The 22058-nt window shown below is 52.1% G+C and overlaps 1 protein-coding gene across 2 annotated transcripts; it reads right to left on the minus strand.

The window, feature by feature from the left end:
• Nucleotides 1-1369: 1369 nt before the first annotated feature.
• Nucleotides 1370-15821, minus strand: LOC141930761 (SITS-binding protein-like). 2 transcript variants are annotated; one of them, XM_074842009.1, is made up of 11 exons: nt 15715-15821; nt 14669-15557; nt 11903-12074; nt 10890-11097; nt 10615-10765; nt 10171-10368; nt 9447-9715; nt 7630-7766; nt 5992-6113; nt 5028-5207; nt 1370-1697 (listed from the first exon to the last, which is right to left on the minus strand). In XM_074842009.1, the coding sequence occupies exons 2-11, from the start codon at nt 15125-15127 to the stop codon at nt 1524-1526; spliced, it is 2070 nt and encodes a 689-aa protein (XP_074698110.1). In that variant the 5' UTR covers nt 15128-15557; nt 15715-15821; the 3' UTR covers nt 1370-1523. The 2 variants fall into 2 exon arrangements, with proteins under 2 accessions (XP_074698110.1, XP_074698109.1); XM_074842008.1 differs by lacking the exon at nt 15715-15821 and having other exon boundaries at nt 14669-15604.
• Nucleotides 15822-22058: the final 6237 nt, after the last annotated feature.

Here is a 22058-nt window from a genome sequence, read left to right on the forward strand (position 1 = left end):
CCACCGCTCCCAGGGGCCCCCGCGGCGCGCGGGGCATGCTGGGAGTTGTAGTTTTAGGCCGGATGCAGCCAGCGGGGCGGGGCGGCCCGGGGACTACAACTTCCATCAGGCTTTGTCCGCCGAGATTTGTGGCGGCGTGAGCAGAGCAACAGCCCCAAACGGAGCCGTAACGGTGCACCGGCTTCGGGGACGAGTGACCCTCAGGCAGCCGTTTCCTGAGGAGGCAGCTCGGTAGGCCACAGCAGGGCCAGGCTGCGGGGTGCTGTGAGCCCGCTACAGGCCCTTCCCCAGACCTGCTGAGCATGGGCCTGCTCGGCCCAAGGCCCTGCTCTGGGCAGATTCCTCTCACCCTTCTGATTTATTGATCTCTTAACATGCCTTCCTGTTTTTCCCTAACTGTAAATGAGGAGGGAGCACTGTAGAAGAAAGTTTGTCCATTTAATCCACTATCCAGGGGAAGGAATTCTTCCCCCCAACCTTTATTCCAATATTCTGGCAGGGGTTGTGTCCCAGTGGCTGAAGACGTAAGAGCCTTTGTACCATTCCATCCTCCGGCCTTTGAGAAATCAGCTCCCTTCTGCCCCGATCAGGGTCCTTTTCATAAAAGGCCTGTGGGGGCAGAGGGGCTCACGTCGCTTCTTGGGGTATCCAGTGACAGGACAAGAGACAAGGGGCACAAAGTGAGCTAAAGGAACCTCTCGCTAAGTGCGGTGCAAAACTCATGTAAATAAACAGCAGCCCTGTTCCCCTCACTCCAGAGCTCGGCGGTTCTGGAGATGGTGGCAGCGAGTGACAGCACCAGAGCAATGTCAGGCTGCTGCGGGGCTGCCCTGCGCCCCCAGGGGGACCTGGGTACCTCCCTGGGGCAAGGCAGGGCAGGGCCCCAGCACAGATGGACTGGCCCTGGGGCCCCGGTGTCCCCGGCCTCATTCACCTCATTTTCCGATTAGCCTCAAAGTCAGGCTCTTGCTACCCAGGACTTCCCTGCGTCAGCGAGAAGCGGATACCGCCGTGCACGTCTGATACCCATACGCATGAATAAAGCTGTCATGGTGTGTTTTCCCTGTCTATACCTATTTCCGTAACTGCAAAACCTCCCCTCTGGTATAAGCTGATGTTCCTTTGTCTCCTGTTCTGGAGAATCCACTCTCTGGCTGGGGAAGCACCTTTGAAGGTGGTGCCAGGGACCTGGAAATGCTGGATGCGCCCACCTAAACAAACAAACACACACACACCCCCTCTCCCTCTCTCTCCCTCCCTCCCTCTCCACTGGGACAGCCCTGGAGAGATACAGGTCAGCGTTCTGTCTGGAGGGGTGTTTGTGCCAAAGGCGCATTTCCGCCGCCTTGGAATAACAGCGAATAACAAATGATTCAAACATTTTCTGTGGAAATAATAATTAAAAAAAAGGGTTCTTGGAAAAGTGCAAAGAGGCTCAAATAGTCTTAAGGAAGAGCGACCACATTTGGCCAGTGTTGCTCTGAAAGAGGTCAACTGTCCCAAAGCTGTGGCAGCCTGGGGGTTTAGGAGGTCTTCACAAAAACTGGGACCTCTGCAAGGCTGGCGGAGTAATTCCTGAGCACGGTGCCTCCATCAAAGACACGAGCGGTGTTGGTGTCCATCCATAGGTGCCCTTCTCCAGGTAGGTAGATATCTCGCCATGTTTGCCCTTTTTCTGTTATTGGGGCAACCAGGACCTGCGGTGAAAGGAAAAAAAAAAAAGACATTTAGCACATGGAGGATTAGCTAGGACATCCTGCTACCTGCGCCCAGCAAACCACGAGGCTGAAGGGAGAAGCAAACAACCACAGAGATGATGAGAAAAGATGATGCAGTGGCCATTGGTTGCCTGGGACTGGGATCATCCCTGCCTGCAGTAGCCCCTAGAGTCGATCCAGCTCATAATCTGGGAGACCTGAAAAGAAAAAACATCAGAAATCTGTTTTTCCTGAATGGTGAAAACTGGGTATGAAATTTATGGATCAGTCCTTAAATCCCATTTTTGGAGGTCCTGGTCAACTGCTGGGGATTCATCCCTGCACCCCCTCGTGATGCTCCTTGAGCCGCATGGCAGCATCGTCCCAGGGAGATATCACAGTGTTGGCACACTTTGGGGGGCACTTTTGGACCCTCCTGGCCTTTATAAATATATTTGGCAGCAAGACCTGGCTTCCCCGCCTCTTGCAGCATCCGCTTTCGCCAGGCAGATGGCACTGACAAGCAGCAATGCTGCATCGAAGCCACAAACCAGCACACAACAGTATTTTTTTTGCCAAATCAGTGCAACTTGTCTCCGTGCTGTTACATTTCAACATGCTCTGTTGGAAGGATTCAACAGCAGTCAGCTCCAATTCCCTTCCCCAGTAGTGGAAATTGGCTCACAAGCAGTGCTGGAATATGGCTGTGCAGTGTTAAATCCAGTTTTGAGACCTTTAGTCAAGGATCAAAACCACCCTGACCACTGCAGTCCCACACCACAGCATCCCAAAAGCACTTGCAGAAGCCCAAAGGCATCGCTGTCCCATCTGCTCGAAGGGGTCAGGTATTTGTTTCCCTTTGTAGTCAGCAAAAATCTGGCAGAAAAGCTTATTGAGCACTCTTGCTAATTTGACAGATACATCATCCAGCCTGATTCAGGCTGAACGTGCGCTGCCAAGAGATCCGGGTGAACGAGATCTGGAAGCAATGAATGGACAAATCCCAGCTTGAAAAACAGATTTCAAAGCAGGGCTATCCCTTCCAGCCCAGAGTTACCCCCAGAAAAGCCTGGGGTGCAACTCAGAAGCGGGAGGGCTTCAGCCATAGCACAAAGCCATGTTGATCAGCACCCCGCAGCCGCTGCTTGCACTGAGGGATGATGCCCCAAAGCTTTATCCCAGCGTCCTAACACTTAGTTCTGCCTCAGACCACACCAAGACAGAGCTACCCTGTGTATTTTCCAGTAGTTTATTATTAACAACGGTCCAAATTGCACCAAAGCCGGTTTTGGAGTGCATTTCTACTCTTCCAGCTTCCAAAAACCAGTCAAAACATCCCCTGTCTGGGCTCTCCTGCCACAAGCTCATGCTCTTTTGGAAAAAAAAGCAACAAGTAATTAAAAAAATCAGGCAAGCTTTTTGCCAGATTCACATCATGCTTTATCAGAAATGCTTGGCCCCGACAAGTTTATGGAGCAGACATCACATTTTACCATAGTTTAGGAGCTTTCAGCCAAGCCAAAGCTTTGCACCTCCTGGAAGAGAGGGCTAAAGCTGCTCCCACCTTTTGTTTTCTCCCCGAGTTTGCAGTATTTTACTGGGCATCTCACCTCACTAACGCAGGCCATGTTTCTGCCCTGTCTGATTCAACTGCATCAGGGATTTTTCAGTTTGAGAGCTTTTGGGGGCAGGAATTAGGCTTTAGCTTGCTCACAGGTATAACTAATGCCACCGCTCCTGCCCCAGCGTGTGCTCTACAGCCCGCGGGGACAGCAGAAATGCTTCAGCTCCCTCCAGCCTCTGTGCTTGCACAGCGCTGGTCTCAAAGTCATCTGTGCCAAGGGTTTGTGTTTTAAAACCTTCCCACCAGATTCTCTGAGCTCTCTGCTAAAACGCCTTTCAGCTGCTTCTTCGAAAGTAATCTCCTGCAGTGAAAATTTCCCTTAAAAAACACAACTCTGAACTGAATCCACAGGATCTGTGGCCAGAAAGTCAAGCTTGGAAATCAGGTATTGCAATGTCTGTTGGAGGCTGCAAACAGGGCCTAAAAAGAGAACTCTGCAGCACAAGCTGCTTTTCTATTAAAACAAGAAACAAACTGAGCTTTGCTTTTGGGTTTGAGAGGGTTTTTTTTCAGGGAGACGATGTCCCCATGATTAGCAGCATCCCCCTGTAAAGACAGCCTGACATGTTGCTGCAAAATGGGTGCAATAGTATGACCTGAGAATTATGCTTTTAATCAAAAAAAAAAAAAAACCCTGTAGAAACTGCCAAAATCTTGAGCTGCTGGGACCCTGCACCCAGGCAGAGCAGGAGGGACAAAGATAAAGTGATGCCACCGCATGAAATAAAATGTCTCCTTACAAAAATGGGAGGATGAAGCACAGCTTTCTTTAAGAAAAGTCTTCTTCAGAAGGCCTGAATTGCCTTTCCAAGACCTTTTTGATTTAAAGCAACCATCCATCACATCAAACATCGTGCCGTCTATGTGCTAAACGACTTTGCGAGCTGTGGTAGGATGAGAGGGACACATCTGAAGCGAGAGACTCCCCACTACAAGCCATGCCCAAAGTGTGAAAACACCAGACCTGCAAGGAGTGTTTGCAGCATGAAACCTCTGAAATCTGAACAAGCAGGGGAAAACTCTGGGGAAGCAGATGCCAGCCATGTTTAAATCTCCACTTGAAAAATGGATAAAAGCATCAATCCATCTTAATGTGCCACAGAGAACTTGATAGCATGCACCTAACTTGCTGTGGCCTTATAAATCTGATGGGCTCAGATCTGATGGGCTCCATTCGCAGAACTTGCCTGTGCTAAGTAAATTCTCAGTGGAGCTGCCAGGGAGGAAAATACGGATTCCAGTGAGTAAGTCCCATAGGCAGTGTGTGGATGGGCGAGCTCAGCTGGGAAATGGATGTGAGCCTAAATTTGGGCCCCAGGGTCTGTCCTCTGATGGTCCCCGTCTGTTCTGGGTTGCATTTGATTTGGATCGAAAGACCCCAAAATGTAGCATGAGGATCTCCCTGAGAGGACCAGGGAGCTGCATGTTGTGCTGCTTCTTGGTTATTGTGGGCTGGAGCTCCACGTAATGGGATTAACAGCCTGAAAAGAGGGGGGAAAGGAGCAGTGCTGATCATCAGGAGGCGTCTTCTCTAAATGGCAAATCTGGCAGAGCCAGCAGGGTCCCCTCAGTGCTTTGCTTTCACACCACCTCTGTACGAGCACTGTATTCAGGCAGGATGCAGAGGGGCAGATGGGCGAGCGCAGGGGGCACCTTATTGCCCCCAGTTACCCCTGGAGGGCACATTCAGTCCCCGCATTTCCTACCTCATCTCCAATGAGAAATTCATCCTCTACGGTGAAAGCGGTTGGATCCGTGGGGCTGAGCCACCACGCCGGCCGGAAGATGGGATACCCGGAACGGAGCCATTCCTCGCTGTATTTTAGGAGGAGTGGCACAACGAAATCCCGGTGCCTCTGTATGCATTGCCGGGTGAGGTTCAGGACCTGCAGGGTGGGGGAAGAAAAAGAAACCCATGACAAGTCCTTCATCCAATAAACAGCAAAGCAAGCAGAAGAAAAAATAAAATACATATATATATATTCCCTTGGGAAGAGAGATTACCAAATTGCAACGTGCTGATCAAGTAATGGCAGCTAACAAGGTGCAAACAGGGCTGATACAGCAGATTTATTCCCATTCAGGTGCGAAAGCCGGGTACAGCGGCTGGCAGGTGAGATCCACTGGGGTGTTCGTGTCTAACCAAAGCAACGAACTCTTTTGCTGCTGGCAAAGACATTTAATGATGTTTCCCCCTGTGCCCCCAGTTTTAAGACTTGCGCTCCCCTTTTATTGCCCTAAAGGGGACATCCCTGGGAAAAACGCCTCCAACTGTTTAAAAAGATCTTGAATATGAATCTGCAGGTTTCGTCCTACTGTAAACATTAACTATTTGATCAAACTATAATTAAACAACTCCAGCAGCAAAAGGGAGGGAGACACACATGATGATTACCATCAATTCTACAGACATTGCAGATACCAGCCCCATGGTTGCACAGAGCCACGAAGTATAAAGCCACAAAAAACTCACGTTAATTTTGCAGCAAAAATACTGCTGAGCGCATACAGTGATCTGGGTGCTGGGGCAGAGCGCAGGATTTTGGGGGTAGCAAGAAGAGGACAGTGATTTTTAGCCTCAGCTTCCCCCAGTAAGGACCTTAACAGCTTTTGGGGGCGTTTGTCATATGAGGAACGGTGTCCTCCTCAGCGGGGCACAGGGGCACGTACCCAGGCGTCGCAGCAGAGCCAGGGCGGCGTGCCGAAGGCCATCACAGGGAGGAAGGTCACGATCTGCAGCCACCGCACGTACAGCTCCGGGTCCCCTGGGGTGTCACCAGCCAGGCTCCCTCCTGCCGGGGACAAGGAACTGAGTGAAGCTGCTCAGGGGCGTCTCATGGTGGGAGAAGTCCCAGACGACCCGCTCTCTGTGCGGGCAGGACACCTCACCCCATTGCCAGAGGAGCTGAATCCTCCCCACCCATGTTTTTATTCCTCGAGTGCCATCGGCAAATGTGGATCAGACATCTACCCCTGGCCCTTTTAGGACCAGATGTGCTGGCGATGATGTCTCAGGAGTTTCTAAATTTTAGCAGAACGTTGTAAAAACGGATTTGTCTCCTGCAAAGCAAAGCATTAGGAAAATGCTGGATTTTCCTGCTGCTTTGATGTGCAAAGATGAAGCATCACGGGAAAATACTCCTGTAATTTTCATCCCTTCAAATTCATAGTGAAAAGTGGTGGAGAAGCAGATTATTGCTAACTAATTAATCAGAAACATGTAGTGGAAGGGGATTCCAGTTCCCCTCTGAAACACCAGAGAGGCTCTTGGGAAGGACAGGAGAGGATGGGATGGGACAGGGAAAGGGAAAGGGAAACGAAGCCCTTGGGGCTGGAGCGTCCTTAGGAGCCATTGCTCAAAATCTGGTGCAGCTTCCCCCAGAAATGGCACAAGAACCCCAATGCCAAGGGCTCACCCAGACCAGCCAAAGCCCCGTTTGATCCAGAGGCTTTTCCCATTTGGAGTGGCCCCGAGCTGTGGTGACACAACGCGATGGGCCACAGCCCCAGCACCAAATGCCACGACCAATGGGTTCAGCGTCTCTTTGGGAAGGAAACTGGTACGCTGTGATTGCCTCAGCCTTGTTTTCTAAAGAAAACCAGCTAAAAATAGAGGCCAAATTGAAAAATTGCCCAACAACCCCCTTTTTCAGGGCTGTCTCTGCAGTCCGACACTTCACCTGCAGCCTCTGCCTGTTTGGGGCATGTTTTAAACACAAATAACCTGGTCACCTCCAAGAAGAGAGGAAAAATGAGCTGCTTAGCCCCAATCAAAGGATTGTTTCTCAACTTTTATAATGTTTTTATTTCAGGATTTCTCAAGCCATTGTGCTTTGGAGCAGAAATGCGAACTTGGAGCAGGGCTGCTGGTGTTTTAGGAACATCTCTTTCCCAGCCAGGAGCCTGGGTGTGTGGTTTCCTGGCTGTGGGCCCCCTCCTTGCCTTTGCCGGGTGGGTTTTAGCTCCAGCAAAGCCATGGGAGGTGGCAGGCTGCCCTCCCCCTGCGGCCGAGGAGCTCTGCGAAGCACATCCCCAGAGACCTGCCTGCTTCTGGGGCCGCCTATTAAAATTTACAACATGTTTTTTTGTTTTCAATTCCTCAGCCGATTCCCTAGTAACATTCAACCCAATCAAGTCAGTGTGGCAGAAAGTTGGGTACCAGGAACAAAGCGCTTTGAGCCTTCCTACAGCCCACCTAAGCCAGGTGCTGCAAACATACCTCCTGAGCTCCTCTTGCCTGAGCAACTGCTGCAAAACCCTCTGCAGCAAAACCAGAAATAGGGGAAAAGGCAGAAAAGAAATGATTACCTACTGCATCAGGGATGAAGAAGTTGTAGCCCAAGAGGCTGTAGTGCAGCACGGAGGGAATAAGCCCCTTCAGCCCCGCGTGACTCCAGTCCGAGTGCAACGGGCTCATCTGGACAAAGAACGGGAGGTGACTGGATCTGGGGGAAACAAGCACAAACCCAACATCTTTAGATGGCTCGCAGGTCTCAAAACGCTCTGTTGCTGTGGTCAGATATGGGTTTCTCCAACGACTTGGCATCTCTGTTGGAGGGAAATCAGCACTCCCCCACACCACTCCCACCCACTGCACCTGCCTTGCTGCCTTTGTCAACCCCAGTCCTCCTCCCCCTCCCCAAATCCCCTATTCAAGGCTTTTCTTCTCATCACTTGCTCTCACAAGGACCACAGTTAGGTGGCTCACCTTGATGGTAGCACAGCCACACTCTGGGCTGTAGCCATCATCTTGCTGCTTCTCATATGGCAACACCGACCCTGGTGGGAATACGCTCACCAAAACCCGAGAGGCCAGCGGGGGTAGCCCAGCCACCCCCTCAGCCCCGGCCACATGGTCCCCCAAACCACCAACCTCCTTGCGACGCGGGTGGCCTGGGAGACACGTCATGCAGGGAGGATTTCTCCTCCTGGCTTTCGTTTGTGCTCGTGTTTCACGCCGAGCAGCTGTCATTCCTGACAGCAGCTTCATCTATCTGCCAGAGGAAAACATTATTTTCCCCATGGTTTGTTTTTTTTAAATTTTTTTTTCAGTAGCGTTTCTATGTCTTGGGTTTACTTGGTGGCGCAAGGGGTCATGTCATCAAGCAGCCCAGCATGGGAGACTGTTTCTGGTGTCCAAAAAGGGTCAGATCTGGACCTTCATGATGAACTTTGGCTTGAAAAATTGTGTCGAGCTCATCTAACCAAAGGGGGATTTTTGGTCTGAGTCTGCTTCCTCCTAGAGTTTGGTTTCCTCCTCAACCTCCCACCCACTTGCTGACTCCCCAAAGGTCTCCCAGGGACACTTTTTCATCTTAGGAGGTGGTAAAGCTGATGTGATGGGTTATGAAACTCTTCTGGTATGGAAACTGCCCACCAGGAAAGGTACGATCGTGGACAGACTAAGAAGTGGTTAGAAGAGGGACTATTTCCACCACTCGGGTTTCACAGATGGCTGAGTAAGAGCCCATCGCCACCTCAGCATGTGAAACTTTGCTTTTTCTTTGAAAATGAACTAATTTCTCATGCAATTTACCATCAATGCCTCATCCACGACATGAAATAAGTCATTTTGCAAACAGCCTGCATAGCCCTTTGCATCTGCCACACAAAAATAATGGGAAAAAAGAAAAGTAAATAGTTTTCAGTGCCTTTAACCAAATGGTCTCAAGGCATGTTACAGCTGCTAATTAATAAACCCACTCTGTTGCGGGCTATGCAAGGAGGAAAAGGCAGAAAACTGCAGCCGTTTGACACCACAATTACCAACACAGGGATTTGGCCAAGACTCTGGGGTTCACCCCCTCCCTCCTGCAGAGGATGCAGCGACCTGAAGCTTGAATGGCCATAAACGACAAGATGCATTTTTATTGCATCTGGCATTAATACATTTAAGCATTTTTACGCTCCGAGACATTAAAAAAAAAATAATTAAAATGCTCTGAAAGAGAGAGGAAGAGTAACCCCTCCCTATGTATTGCCCTAGACCACCTCCACACTGCTCCCCTGGGTGCTGAGCAGTGTCTCAGCACCCCAAGGGCATATTTACAGCATCACCTCAACCCCCTCCTGAGCAGCTCACACAGGCACCAGCTCCAGCAAAGCATCTTCTCCTCGGTACCCACCCAGCACCGGCGCTGATGATGGTGGCATTTCCCAGCGCTGCCAGCGCCGCCGCCAGTGCCGCGGTGTATCGGTCGCCCGCCAGCTCGGCGGGAGGTGGGACAGCTCGCTCCAGGAAGACGTTGCCCTCGGCGCCCTCGAAGACCACGTACGCAGCTCCCAGCGCCTGCCGCAGGCGTTGGGCCCGTGCTAGGTACCAGCTCAGCGCCAGCTCGCTGGTGACGTTCAGGCGGGCACAAAGCCGCCCCTTCCACGTGGTCAGCAGCGGGACCTGTGGCAGAGGGGGAGAGGTTCTGCTGAACCCAGAAAATATCCCGCCAAGCCCAGGAGGATGCCTGCTCTCCCCTTATCCCACCCTACTGCAGTTTGCACCATCGCGGTACAGCACATGAAGGTGGAAACTCTCTCTCAGCCCCCCCAAAAATCCCTCAGTTAATGGCAAATTGGCTTACCGTTGGAACGACTGCAAAAAAAGGGGCTTGGGGGGATTTTCTGAATGCTGGCAGCTTTTAAAAGTATCTTTTAGAAGTGGAAATTTGAATGAAATTAAACGCTGCTTCCTTACGAAACAGGAGAAAAGCTGCTCCCCCAGGCATTGCTTCACACCCGTGGGGCTTGCCCCCAGCACAGGAGGATCAGGTCATCCCCCTCTGCGGGTACGTGCTCAGCTTTAATTTCAATTTTAGGCTGAGCAGCAGGTTGGGGGGTTGACAGAGGGTCTCGTACCGAGCAGTCCCCGAAGCGGGGCTGCAGGCTCAGGCAGTAGCTCGCCGCCTGGCCGTCCCGCAGCCAGCGCAGGAAGAGCGGGGAGGCGATGCTGGTGTACGGGGACAGCGTGATGGAGAGCTGCAGCGGCTCAATCAGGGAAGGGTCCCAGGCACGGGCCGAGTTGTGCCTCTTCCTCCGCTCTGAGGGCACGTGGTCCTGTGAGGAGGCAAGGGCGGAAGAAGGTGTTTTGTAGGAGAGGCAAAGCCATGGAGCACCAGCTGCTCAGTGTCACTGCCTATGTGAGGTGAGACTCCAAACGAGCATCCCTTCTGTGGGATCCCCCACCCCACAAAACAGGTTTGTTGGTGTTTTACATGCAGGGGTTTAAAGGTGTTGAGAGCAGGGCCCGTGGCCACTCTCCATTTGCCTTTCGAGCCCGAGGGCTGGCAGGACGGTACGTACTGCGGCGGCGAGGATGGCTGTGCTGCTTTCCCCCAGTGCCAGGACGCCCTCCTGAAGATGATGCCGCTTCAGTTTCTTGGCCAGTGACCTCAGACCTCGTTTTATTTTGGCAGCCGAACCCGCTGGGCCGTAATACCGCCAGATCGGAGACCTGCATGGTGGGAAGAGCCGGGGCGGGGGGGTCACGCCTTGTGCCGGCACGAGGTGCTCGGGGCAGTAACAGGGACAAAGGCTTGGAAAACATGCTGGTAGTTGGGAGGGAAGGAGCACCTTACCCCAGGAGGGCCGTATCTGGCAGTGCCCGCGCCTGCCCCGCAAGCTGGCTGCCCACATGCCGGTGGGCGGCCGCGATGTCCGGGCTGACACAGAGGAGGTAGCTCAGGGACACGGCGTCGCTTCCCGCCGGTGTTTGCAGGCAGAAATGCCTATCGCTCTCCAGGGAGAGGACAAGGGGCACATCGGGCGCCACCGTCACCGTCACTCCTTTGGGAAGGGAAGAGGAGAATGATGTCTCAGCAAGCGCCCAGCTCCTCTCGGTCCCCACACTGGTGGCCACAGGGATGGGGATGCACGGGGCAGAGCCTAACTGGTACCAGGAGCTCCCGGATTGATCCCAGCCACAGATCTGGCCCTGCAAACAAATCCCCGCTCTCTGCTTCTGCTCTTCCCTTTTAACCTCCAAAATGCCTTTCAGGGGATGGATTTGCTCCATTTCTTGCCTTTTTACTCTGCATTCAGCTTAGGCAGCGGCTTCAGCTTCATCAATTCAGGGCAGTTGCAGACCCATTGATTAATTTGGGGGAATATCTGAAGTTTGGCGTTCTGCAGAATAATCCAAATATCCACCCCAAAATGTCAACAGCAACTAAACTCATGCATCCAGCATCCCATAGCAGTGTCAGGGACCCGGGAGCTTAGGGTGAAGCCACTCGAGTGGAGCTGGAGGATACAGCAGTGGACACAGATCTCTGCTTAAAAAATAAAAAACACACACCAAGAGCGTGGGATTTCCCCAGGGTGACTTGGGCCAACCCCATCCTCTCAGGCAGCGACTTGTGAATGCAGCTCAGGTGGGGTGAGATTTGATATCACGGCTTTTTCCATGGGGGTGAGGCAGTGTGGGGTCCATCCCTTGTGTCCTGCCACCACCTGCCATTCCATCTGCAGGATATTTTAATCTCGGAGACATCTACCCTGCTCTTAAACTAGTTGCTTTATAGATGAGGAGAGGGATGGAGAAACACAGGGGTTAAAGCAACAGGACCTGGACAGGGAAGGATGAGATTACCTGTGGAGCCTAAAAAGTATCTCTCCAGAACAGGCCCGTAGCCAGCAGGATTTTTGCCGAAGTCACCGCTAACGAAGGGCTGCGCAGGGCTCTCGGCGCCGTTGAGTGGCCAGCGCTGGGCACGGACGCTCGCCCCTCCATACCAGGAGATGTTGGCCATGGAGAAGCAATCCTGCAGCCAAGAGAGCGTCCTCAGGTGGGGGGAAGCGCCTCGGGGTGAGGATGAACACGCGAGTAGCTGCACTCAGAGAGGCAAAACCCCTGCGTGTTGCTCCAGTGTTGTCAGAGGAGCCATGGGACAGGTCTTTTCCCAGGAAGAAAAAACCCCAACCCCATGAGATTTAGGTGTTTTATGCAAAAAGCAGCAGGTGCTCATTCTGCTTTCCGCATCTAACCCAGGAGAAGATACTTGGCTTTAAGGTTTTGTTCTGCAAGAACAAGAGTTGGGCTTCCAGGTACCAAAACATGCTGAAATTCTGCCTAACTGCTTGATTCCTCAGCCTGCAGTTTATGAAAGTCACCAAATGGTGTAAGAGTAGGAAGAGAAAAAAAATTGCAGCAAGAATCATGGTTTGTTTACCTCAAAAAACAAAAATATGCCTTAATTTGCTAATTAAAGGCTAATTAAAGCCAAAACCAACAAGTTTTCCCCTCACATGTCTGCTTTCAACATTCAGCAAGGTGAAGGAATATAAACATCCCACTGCAGGAAGACAAACTCTATAGCTTAAAAACTATGGTTTCCTTTAAAATAAAAAACCCACAAGACATCTTCCCCCAAAGGCTGCCAGTTTTAGATAGCTGGACTTAAATAAAATAAAATTGCTGTGAAGCAGCCTAGTGACCTAGTAACACCCGCACACAACACGCCGCGCCTCGGAGACCTCACCTGGTTACATTTCTGCTCCCAACCACAATTATCAAAGATTAACAGGGTTTTAAGTTGCTGGTGAAAAGATGCTGAAAACTGTTTAAGCGAAGAGGCTTTGCAGGTGCCTGTCGCTGAAGGACAGGAGTGATGGTGGAGGTGGAAAATTCAAGGCAGCAGCTTTAAAATGCAGCGATGGCGCTTTCACAAACCCAACTTAGAAAAAACTGTGGTTTTTTTTAAAAAAAAAAAAAAAAGAAAGAAACCCCTCCTAGCTACTTTCTGCAGTGTTTCTGGGGTGAGTTTACAGCCTGAATTCGCAGCTCTACCCAGCTGCGTGCACACAGGGAGATTTTAACCCCGTCCTGAGCACTCATCTGAGGGCACCACAGTGTCCCCGGGGTAACTTGTGGGTTTTCCACTCTCCCCCAAGGCAAAGCCTCCCTCTTCCCAGAGGGCTGATGATAAAAAGTGCTTCCCTCAGCAAGAGCAAATCAGCTGGGGTGCTGGGGCACTTCTCATAGGGCTGACAGAGCAGCGGAACAATCAATGAGCCATCTCCAAAAGCCGCTGATCCCGGGGGACACCCCCATCCTTGGCCCGCCTCCTTTCAGAAACCATCAATTTCTGCTTCAAAGCCTCTAAAACTTTCCCCTTTCTGCCAAAGCAGGGAATCAGCAGGATTTAGCATCCCGCGTGACTTCACATGTGAGGACGGGCTTCCCCGCAATCTCAGGGATTTGGGGCTGCGCAGGGAGGCTGGGACAGGCACAGAGGGACCCAATGACCTCCCAGCTCAACCCAACCGAGTTTTATTCACCCCGACCCTGACCCCAGGGCTCAGGCAGTGCTCCTGGAGCCCGGAGCTTGTTTCTGCTGCAGGGGCAGAGAGAGGTTAAGTCTCACTAAGGGGTGGGGAGAGGAGATGTAAATTATTAAAGTGGAAACCCTGGAGGCTCGGAATAGCTGTACCAGGTGTCAGCTGAACTAGTTACACCAGCTGGGAAAGAAGGGGGGAAAAAAAGCCTATTCTTAACTCTTACATTTCACTGTATCGTATTTTCTAATAGTTTGGTTTTTGGGTTTGTTTTGGTTTTGTTTGGGTTTTTGTTGGTTTTTTTTTTTTTTTTTTTTTTTTTTTTTTAAAGTGAGAAAAACTTATTCTGTCTTGCTCATTCTCTCAAGCACCCCAGATTGATGTCAGCAGGAAAATCAACCCCATACACAGCGGTTGTGCTCAGACAACACCTTCCACCAGCCCAGAACAATGTCAACAGGTGATTTACAGCTAAAGGGGAAAATTCCCCATCCCGCAGGATCCCATCCCACTCCGTGCCTGTCCCAGTGGTTCCCCACAACAGGTCACCACGATCTGACGGGGTTTTTCCCTTCCCCTCCCTAAGGCTCATTTTCAGAGTCTGCTTTTATTTAACTGAGGGAGAAGACTGGGAAGGATACAAAAAAAACCCCATAAATTTTTGCAGAAGCAGACAGATTAATCCCATCCCAAGAGAGCTGCCACATTGTGTCTGTGGCTGGAAGAGACCTTTGAGCTCCTTGCGTTTCTCGCCAACATTGTGATCTTACGTGGTTATTTATTCAGTCTCTCTATAAACACGGTTCTCCCACCCTGGGGTTACCAATGCGGCACTGGGAGGAGGCGGCCGTGGCCCCTCAGTGGTTTGAAGGCTCAGCATCAGGGCACGAGGCTTCCAAAAGGTCTTTTCCCACCCGGGACCCTCCAGCTACTGGAGGCTTCGGAAGATGGGGTGCCCCAGCCATGGTGTGACCCCGTAACTGTGCCAGGAAATGGTGTGTTCAGGCCAGATCCTCCCCGCTTATGGCTCGTTTGACCCCAAACGCCGCGGTTCAGAGACGGGCACGGGGGTCACCGTTACCTTCAGCATCACGTCGGGGCGCAGTGGGGTCCAGTGGACGCCGTAGCACTCGGTGGCGGGGGCCGGCGGGGGCTCGAGGGAGAGTCGGAGCTCGGCGTCCTCCTCCCACGCGTAGCAGAACTGCCCACGGTCATGCCAGCAGCGGTCCCGCGGCGGCGGGGGTTCGGCAGCCGGCACACCACCCACCGCGATCACCGCCACCATCCGCCCCGCCGGCGGTGCCCGCAGCAGCAGGGCACCCCGCCGGCGCTCCCACAGCACCCCGCCGGTGCGGCCCCGCAGCACCCACTCCTCCGGGGACTGCTCCAGCGCCTGCCAGGAGATGATGCCGATGGTCATGGCGAAGAAGACAGCCACGCCGAGGCAGCCGACGGCCCCTTTCCAGGGTTCCGTCATCTCCCTGAAGCCCGAGGTCCAAGCGGCCTCGGGAATTTGGCGGGTAGGGCGGGCGAGTGGCATGGTGCGATGGCAGTGGGATGCTCCAGCTCCTCTTTCTCTCCTCTCCTGCAGCGGCACAAAAAAGAAAACCCTCTTCTTGGGTTGCTCCAAATAAATATTAAAAAAAAAATTTAAAAAAATTAAGCCACAAGTCTTTTCTCTTTGCAGTAATCTGGAGGTAAGAGGAGTCTCTTTTGCAGCCTCCCTCTGCTCGCTGCCGCACAGCGAATCCCACTGCCAGGCTCGGTGCTGGCTGCGACGGCAGCTCAACCACAAACCGCGTGTCTGGTGTCAGCTCAGCCCCTTGGCACGGCCAGCAGCATCCGCTCGGCGCGCAGAGACGGACACGCGTGGCCGAGAGCCACGGGAGGGGAGACGGGGCAGCGCTCGAGCCTCCGCAGCCCTTTGGGTTTTTGCTTCGCAGAGCAGTGCAGCTTTGCGTCTCGGTTTGCTAAGCAGCAGTAAATAGCCGGCGGGGTGCAGAAAAAAAATATTGCAGGGGTGGTTAGAGAAAGAGCGGAGGGGAAATGCAACACCGGTTTTCCATCCCCCTTCCTTCTTGCCTGTAAAAGTATTTGATTAATGCACAGAACAGGGAATAAAATTACCTGTGGGCACGGTCCAGCGGCGCTGGCTGAGCCCTTGCCCGAGGGAACGGGCACCCAGAGCTCCAACCGGGCAAGGGGCCACTCGCGACGACAAGCTCACGGGGTGGGCTGCTGCACTGCGTTTGGGGGCCGAGCACCCACCGGGGCCAGGTGCTGCCTCTGCCCGGCTCAGCGCACCCACCCGTCACATCCCCCCGCCGCCGCCCCCCAGCAAAGGCGCAGCTGCATTTCTTGGACCTAAAAGCAGGTGAAAAGATACTTCAGCAGCCCCCAAAAGTGGCTGTCAGTGACCGAGCACTCAAGCCCCAATTATTTTTCCACTGTTGGCTTGGGCAGCAGGTTTTTCTCCCCTTTCCCCAGGGTAGTTTTTCCTCCTGGCCACGTCAGAGACCTTTATAGCCAAGGCAACTTGATCCAAACAAACCCAAGAGCGTTATCTAAGACGAGACACGGCGTGCTCCCTCCCACCCTGCTCCCCTGCAGGCTGCACACATCCTCGGGTAGTGATGTGAGAAAGAGAGGCAGGAAATTAAAAAAAATAGTTTTTAAAAGCATTTATTTCTACGGGAATAATTTTAAAAGGATTTTTTGCAAAGTTATTGAGATGGCTCTGGTTGAGCCCTTACTGTACACCTGTGAACCCACATGAGGGAAAGCCGTGGCAGTGCTAAGCCTCCCTGTTCTGCTGCTTTGGCTTTTTTTTGTTGTTATTATTATTACTATTATTATATTTTGGAGGATTTTCTCCCCATTTCTACCTCACATTAAATGAGCTGCTGTTGGCCCCTCTCGGGTCACCTCCAGGGCCGCAGAAGGGGGTGCTGTGGAAAGGGGTGCTGCTTGCACCCGAAAGCAGAGCACCCTTGCAGAGGCAAGCAGCTGCAATCCCCACCAATGCAGAAAACTCCAGAAATCTGGGATTTCCATCCCCATTCCCATGCCCCACACACTGATGCCACCAGTCCTCCTCCTGCCTGCGGGTGATCAGGGAAGACCTGGATTTTACAAGCAATATTACAACCCGTTGGCTGCCAAGCTATTAAAAAAATAAATAGAGATTTCAAAGCATTTCCCCATTCTGCATCCAGGCAAAGCCCCCAAAACCCCAAGCCCTGAACCCAAAGACAAAAGCACTACTCACCCCAGGAGATGCTGCTCTTCGGGAGGGTCTCAGGACTGCTGAAGCCACCAGGAAAATCCTTGGCCATGACCCAAATAAGCCCTTGGAGGGGCCTTTCCACAGGCACTTCCAGGATTAATTTTTCATTTCAGCTGGTGCAATATCCAGTATGGGATGGAGGGGAAAATGGGTCCATCCTATCAGGACAAGCATCTCCCAGCCACTGGCTCCAGAGCAGGGAGAAAAGGTCAGATCCAGAATCAGGAGAAAGGATGAGGCAGGTTTCACCAAAAACTGGAAGATGAGATGGGGTCAACAGTGTCCACCCAAAAAGGGCTGGGGATCAGCAGGGGAGAATGCTCTCTCCAGCTGCCAGGTTAGAGGAGATTTTAGCAAAGCTGTAGGTGATGGAGTCAGGGTTGGGTGTGTGAAAGAAAGAGGTCACAACTCTCACAGGACCCCCCTGAAAAAAAGCTGTCAAGGTTATGACCTGAAAACTGGCTAAAATAAAGGGAAGAACCTTAAAAAAGGAAGAAGGGGTGCTTCTTCCACCAAAGAAGTTATGGGCCAAGCCACAGGACTTGCACTGCTCAACACACCCCACAACCTGGAAAATGGCAACAAGTATAAGTTAATAAAATCCCACGGTGATTCAAAGCTGTTCAGCTACAACATTAACCTGAGACAACTGAATTTTTAGGGTGGGACTTGCCACTCTTTTTTTGAGGTTTTATAAATCCGTCTGCCCTAGCACAGCTTGGCTAAAAACCATGCAGAAACAGGGCAGAGGAGATCAGAAAAAATGATCTTTGGGTTGGGGCTGTGGTCCCTGGTGCACCAGGAGGATTTAATCCTCCGGTCCAGGGTAGAGAGAGATGGATGGGGATGCAGCAATAGCCCTAAAAATTCAGAACAGCTGCATGGGGATTGGCAATTCCCCGTTCTTCACCCCAAAACAGGGCAGGGGGGTGACTGATGGAGTTATTTGGCTGCAGCAGCAGCAGCTCAAGGCAAAGCTCTGTCACATGGTGCACAATTAAATCGCATCCGCGGGATGGCAGAGGGACCGCGAGTCACTTCAAGACAGGATTAGAGAAACCGGGGTCCGGTGGTTGCTATTAGCACAGTGGTGCCGATGCCAGGGGCTGGGGGGGGGGGGGGGGGGGGGAGGGCCTGCACCCAGGTGGGATCCCAGGGAAACGGTGGATTTTTATTTTTTTTAAAGCTTTTCTTAAAAAACAGCTCGAATCTTCCTCTCGCACCAGGGGAAAATCCTGCCAGAGGTTTCAGCAACTCAATATTTTGCCAGATTAGGGCCCCCCGCTCCCCGCCAGCTCTGCAAGTAGGCAGCTGTGCAGGGGATCTCACGCTGAACCCTCTCATCAGCTCCTTTTTTTTGGGGGGGTGGAGGAATGGTTTTACCACTTTTCCTGCCCACCACAAACCATAGCACAACCCATCTCCCACAAACAGCTTGAAGACCCGCTTTGCCTCCATGAGTCTTCCTCAAACTGCCAAGAAAAACCACTTCTCCTTGACCAGTCACAGGAGAAAAAACATTTTGGGGTGGTTCGCCTGGTTTCCAGCAAGGCAACCTGCCCCTTGTCTTGCAGGATTTTTTTTTTTTTTTTTTTTTTTTTACAGTTTTAAGTCTCCTCCTCCACAAAATGGGGCATCTTTCCCCCCTTCCTGATTTTCAGGTCTGAAAAGACCAAGAGTTTAAGAGTTTCCCATTTTATGTCCAGCTGGGCTATCCAGGCCCCGTGGTTGCCAAGGGGCCTGTGTGCCAACTCGAAGGGCTTCAATTCACAAACCCTCGAGGGCTTTTGCCAGGGTGGGTGGGAAGCAACTCCTGCGGGCTACTGGTGTCCAGGGGAAGGATGGGGTGGACAGCTAGAAATACATTAATCCCACCAGTGTCAATAAGCAGAGCTCGGGAATCAAAGCTTTTTGGTGAAACACGCAGAAGACAGGGACTAAGGTTTATTCCCCTTGGGATTTAGGATCAGCAGCAGGTAAGAAAGGCTTCCTTCGCAGCGTGCCCTGTAGATTGCATACAGCATCCTTTTAAAATCCTATCGTTACCTTTCAGGCTGGCTGGAAAAACAGAGAGCGTGGACAGTCACAGGGGTTTTCCATGTATGTGAGCAGAGGCAAGAAGCCCAGGGTTGCACTTGGAGAGGACCAGCCCTTACCATCAATATTTTCCTATGGCCTCAAAGCACCAGTGATTACAGCCGCAGCTTCCCAGCAGTACACCCAGCCTACACTGGGGATGTTTGTTTGGGTTTTTTTAACATTATTATTTAAAAAAAATAAAAGTTGTGTGGGTTGGCCAAGAACAAAAGAAAACTGGTGGGAGCCTCCAGGACTTGGCGTCTCTCCTTGATTTTCCCTAGCGGGGAGCAGCCTCATCCCCCAGGCTCTGGCCAAGCTCTCACTGTGGGGATGGATCCTACATTACCTTAAAAGCCTACACCCAAAAAAACAATTTTTTCCATTATATATACAAGCGAGGAGATACAGTGATGAGCCAAAGAGACTGCCTGGAGCTTGACAGCACGGACACACCCGTCTTCCTGCCCTCACCTCCACCACTGTCCCCCCCCATGGTTTATCTGCTGCTGCCTCACCTGGAGGAGACGCCTCAGAAAAATCAAACCCAGGGACAAACCAGCTGATGTGCTGCCATGGGGGTTTTCCTTTTGCTTTTCTTCCTGTTGCAGTTCCCAGCTTGTCCTTCCAGGGCCAGCAAAAGCCTTTGGCTGTGCTGAAACTCTCCGTGCCTTGTAGAGCCCCATTAGAGCTGAGCCGCTGAACAGTTTAAAACAAAAAAGGGTGATAGAGCTCCTGAAGGCCCTAAATCTCAGCCACAGATTTCCCCCCTGGAAAGCAATCCCAAATTTCCATGAACTCCCAGGCAGCTTTGCAGCTATTTATAATGGCAATAAAAGGAGCGGCAGGACTCATGTTGAAAATGTGGGCATATAAATAGTAGCAGCAGTTGGAAACAACCACTTGGGACTATTGTCTCTTCCCCCCTTCCTGCCCTTCGTGTCCATCTCAACCAGGAGCTTGAGAACTCGTTTGCATCCATCCACAGCCCGTCTGAGCTTTAGGTGTGGTCTCACACCAAGCAGCAGTTTTTTGGGCAGAGGGTGGGCTGGGGGACAGCATGGAGCACCCCGCAGGTATTCAGCTCCCCAGAATTATCCCCGATGTGTCACAGCGGCCGTTCGAAGCAGCTGGAAAGTTGCAGGCTCCGGCTGCCAACACCAGTTGGTGCTGATGGGATGGAAACGGCCCCTGTGTACCCCTTTGTCCCCCCTCTCACTCCGGGCAAAGCCCAATATTTAGAGGACACCCAAGGTGGCAGGGACCAAGCCCATGTGCTCAACACACTGATGACTCACCTAAAATTGCTAATTTGGGGGAGAGGAACCTGCTGTGCCCAGGAAAACCACCTTTATGGGGCACTTACCCTCTAGTACCCCCAGACCCAGTGCCCCCCAGGCACCCAGAAAGGGCATCCTAAAGCCAGGAAACATCGCAACACCCAGATAATCTCAATTTCTCTGCCCTGAGCTTAAATCAAAGAAATTCATTGGAGAGGCTGCGCTTATTTTGGGTGTCTTAAGGCAGCACCTGCTTGGAAGATGCCACTGGCAGCTCCGGTCTCCCCTTCACCCCCAGGAACTGGTTTGGGGCTGCAGCAGGCCAGATCCACACACTGCTCCTCCGGGTAAAGCCTTCAAAAAGCCCAAACTCTCTATGTTTTATTAAAAAAAAAAAAAAGGCACAAGATTGATGATAAAGGCTGCAGCTGCAAAGAGAAAGCAGCTCCACCCCACCTCATAGGGTTACTCTGTGCCCCTTGCTAGGAGGTGCTCACACCTCCCACTGAAGTCAGCCCATCCCCGCCTAAGCACGGTTTTGTCTTTCTGGATAAGGATTTGGCTGCTAGAGTTGAGTCCCAGCCCCATACCTGGCTTAGTTTTTGGGGAAGCTCCCAAAAACCAGGTGGGGTCTGTGAGCAGAGGAGCAGGTACCATAAGGACTTGGGGCAGGAGCAATTTGTGCTGATGCTCATCTCCCTCAGGAGGGCTCAGAGTGCAATGGAGGAGAAAAAAAAAATTTACGTACCATTCTCAGCCCAACACACACCTTGTTTCTTCAGCAAAGCTTTTGCAGACAGGGTTAAGGGTTGAGATGAGGCAGCTTGGCATGCTGAGGAGCTGCTGGTGGTGACTGGCAGGCGAGGAAGCTTTTGGGAAGGATGTTTCTGTTTCATTTGCCTCTTCCAAGCTTCCCAGAAATCTGGTAAGCAGATTTGCAGCCTACACACTCGCCAAATTAAATCACTGCCCTGGAGATGCCTTTTGGATGACGAGACCAAAACTCTTCAACTTCTCTCCATGGAGCTGAGCCACCACAGCCCAGACATGGGGCTCAAAGGATGGATGGTCCCCAGGTGCAGGACAACCCCTGCATGTCCCCAGAGGTGTGGCATTTTCCAACACCACACAAGAACATTTGCCCAGAGCGTCAGTACAGGATACCCCAGCTCCACCAGTGTCACTTTCCTGGGTGGGTTATTAAGCAACCCTGGTCCTCCACAGGGGTGGGTGCCTTTCTGGAGATCTCCGAGACAAACCAAACCACAGCCCTCCCTCCCCACAGTCCGGGCTTCCACCCCCAAAATCCCCTTGAGTGTTATTTTAGTGGCATTGCCCTTCTCAGCAAGGAGGAGGCTGCAGGTCCCCACAGAACCAAGCACCTCCAAGGGGCTGCAAAATGGAGGTCTGGGGGGCTCCTCTCCAGGGTTTAACCCACCTCCCTGTGCCTCTAAAGCAGCACGCTCTGCTCTGAGGAAGGCAGAGAACTCCTTCTTCTTCTTCTTCCTCCTCTCTTGCCTGAGCCCGGCAGAGCCCCCACCACAGAGATTTAGGCTTTATGAGCCCAGGGCATCACCCCCAAGAGCACCTTTAATCCCCGGGTCCCCACAGAGGGACACCGACACCCCACACCCCCCCCCAAGCCTTTCCTGCCTGGGATAGATGTGGCACCCCCAAGATTTTGTACCTGAGAGGGGAACTGCCCCCAGGAGAGCCACTATAGGCTTTCAGTAATTAGCAATTAGCACCGCTGACGAGCTCCCCCTGGCCTCTCCGAAAGCAGCTGAGCATGATACCAATGAGGTTTCTTGCTAATTATAGCAGGCAAG

Source organism: Strix aluco, chromosome 16, assembly GCF_031877795.1.
Source record: "Strix aluco isolate bStrAlu1 chromosome 16, bStrAlu1.hap1, whole genome shotgun sequence".
NCBI lineage: Eukaryota > Metazoa > Chordata > Aves > Strigiformes > Strigidae > Strix > Strix aluco.

What these genes read in the sequence shown, in the direction of transcription:
- LOC141930761 (XM_074842009.1), bottom strand. Translation starts at nt 15,127, where the DNA reads ATGCCACTCGCCCGCCCTACCCGCCAAATTCCCGAGGCCGCTTGGACC. An exon ending in CCCGCTTCGGGGACTGCTCG is followed by an intron (nt 9,716 to 10,170) that starts GTACGAGACCCT and finishes CCTCTGCCACAG; the next exon opens with GTCCCGCTGCTGACCACGTG. An exon ending in GGCTCTGCTGCGACGCCTGG is followed by an intron (nt 5,208 to 5,991) that starts GTACGTGCCCCT and finishes CCCACCCTGCAG; the next exon opens with GTCCTGAACCTCACCCGGCA.